This window comes from Penaeus chinensis, chromosome 37, assembly GCF_019202785.1.
Source record: "Penaeus chinensis breed Huanghai No. 1 chromosome 37, ASM1920278v2, whole genome shotgun sequence".
Lineage (NCBI taxonomy): Eukaryota > Metazoa > Arthropoda > Malacostraca > Decapoda > Penaeidae > Penaeus > Penaeus chinensis.
This window is the reverse complement of record NC_061855.1, coordinates 20,220,644-20,223,143: the sequence shown is the minus strand read 5'-3', so window position 1 is coordinate 20,223,143 and position 2,500 is coordinate 20,220,644. Positions and strand designations below refer to the sequence as shown.

Sequence of the window (2,500 nt, the reverse complement as noted above, 5' to 3'; positions counted from 1 at the left end):
AGCAGTCATGATGATAACAATTATAGCAGGAATGACAATAAAAGTGATAACGATCATGGTCATTGCTATTTTTATTATCATTATTATTATAATTATTATCGTCGCTTTTATTTTTATTATTACTTGTATTATTATTGTTATTATCATTATTATTATTGTTATTATTATTATTATTATTGTTATTATCATCATCATTATTATTATTATTATTATTATTATTATTATTATTATTATTATTACTATTACTATAACTATTACCATTATTATTATTATTATTATTATTATTATTATTATTATTATTATTATTATTATAATCATTATTATTACCATTATTATTATTATCATCATTATTGTCATTACTATCATCAATATCATCATCAGTATTGATAATTGCTAGAACTACTACTCTTACTATTACTATCATAATCCCCCTGATTATCCTCGGTGCTAATAACAGGAACATTAGTGTAAGAATGCTGTGAGGGGTAGATCGTGCGAATAGGAAGGAGGAGAGAGAAGGGAGGGCACGAGATAACAGAAGAGTGGGGAGGCAGAGGAGATGCAAACTTGTTAACGTGACGGCTACTAGGAAACGTCAATAGCCCCCATTAGGTTACCAAGAGGTCTTCGGATCGGACTTAGGCTTCAGGCTAGCTATTGGAACTATGTACGTGGGTTAGGTGTTTCTCTGGCGAAATTGAGGCTTTGTTTGTTTTTCTCTGTGTTCATCTGTCTATATGTTGGTTGATTTCTCTGTTTGTCTCTCTCTTTCTCTTTAACTACCATAGAGATATATATATAAATCGGATATCTTTTCCAAAACAATTTTTATGACAAATCACAACAATAATAGTAATGAATAACTCTTTAGGTGAATCAAACAGAATTATTAGAAAGAGATCATTCACCTGTTTTATTCTTATTCTTATCAATTCCATTTATTTAAGTGTTTTATCCTAACATTTTTTTTTTTTTTTTTTTTTTTTTTTTTTTTACTAATTCCCAAATATTTCCCCTCAACAGATAGCGTGCATGTTGCCCGTCGAAGACATTGTCCTTCACCAATGGGAGAACAGGAAGCCCTCGCCTCTCCTCGCGCTCCCGAGGGTCTCAGTCCTCTGCCCTAACCTGAGGCCCAATTACACCCTCACCATGAAAGGTTAGGAGTTACGAGTGTCACCTTTGTATGAGGTGTAACTTGAGTGTCATTAACGAATGAAGTGTTAGTCGAGTGTTACTAAAGAATGAGGCACTACTCGAGTCTCACCAATGAATGAAGCTCTACCTGAGTGTCATTAATGAATGAAGTGTTAGTCGAGTTTTACCAAAGAATGAGGTTGCTATTCGAGTACAATCAATATGTGAGGTATTGCCCGAATGTCACCGATGTGTCACCAGTGAGTCTGCCCTTTGAATAAGGTGTTACAACTGTGTTAATTCCTCACAGTCCTGCAGGTTTCTGAAGCCTCATTGACAGACTCTACTCATAAGTAACTAACGTACTGTTGGAGTGTTACCAATAAATCAAGTGTTACTCGAGTTACCAGTGCATGAGGAGTTGTTTGTGTATCATTAACATGTGTGAACAATTTCTTTCAGAGTCCTCTTTTTAAGGAAATCCAATAGTAGTTTCTTTTTTTACCAGTGTAACAAAATATCCCTTTAGCCTGATCGTGTTTATTCTCATTTCTCTCACTCCAGCACCGTTTCTTTAACTTCATAGTTCCTGTTTTTCTCTTCTTGTTCCTTCTTTCATTTATTTCCAAACTAATCACGTACGCCAGATCTCCCATTTTACTATCCATGCCTCTCAACTAGCCGTCCGTCCAGCATTATCGCTCTCTCATTCCCAAACATTATTTTTGCTTCTCCCTTTTCTTTCTCAAGCAATCAACCCTGTGAAACATATCAATTTAATTTCCCTTCTCCCAGACAATGCCTTATTCTTTTCCTCTTCTTCCTCAACCATTTCCCCATTTTCGATTTCCTTGACCCTCAGTTCCATAGATTTCACATTTCTTCTCATTTCTCTTTCTCAACCAACGAGCTCCTCCAAATCCACCGTGTTATCCAGCCACCTTCTCCCAATCGAATTCTTTTAATTAATTCCCATATATATCCTTCTTCTTACGCTTCCTTTCTCCCTCACCCAACCACCCCCACCAAATCCCCCTTGTCATCCATCCCTCTCCTCTCTCCGTTGCAGACCCCGACAGCGGTCCGCCAGAACTGGTCACGAAGCCAAACCAGCTGGTTATCACGCCGTCCAGACCCCTAGACCGCGAACGGCGAGACGACGTTCTCACCTTCACCGTCACCTGCACACTACCGGTGAGTGCCAGATATACGTAAGTCTATAGCTGTGCTCCTTATTTCTAAGCGTAAGTGTACGTTCTGTGTTTAATCAACATAGCCTAAAACTTTATATACAGTATATTTTTGCTTTTTATATTCGACGCCTACATGAGTATTCTAGGTTTCATCTATATTCTACAATATA

General features: G+C 36.8%; 1 protein-coding gene across 1 annotated transcript in view; it reads left to right on the top strand.

Moving 5' to 3' along the window:
* Positions 1-2,500, top strand: part of LOC125045453 (proto-oncogene tyrosine-protein kinase receptor Ret-like) — a 231,113-nt gene that overhangs the window by 185,301 nt on the left and 43,312 nt on the right. Inside the window, exons 5-6 of the mRNA XM_047642717.1 lie at positions 1,024-1,159; positions 2,207-2,331. Of these exons, the coding sequence (XP_047498673.1) occupies positions 1,024-1,159; positions 2,207-2,331 (261 nt within the window). The remainder of the gene's footprint in view (positions 1-1,023; positions 1,160-2,206; positions 2,332-2,500) is intronic.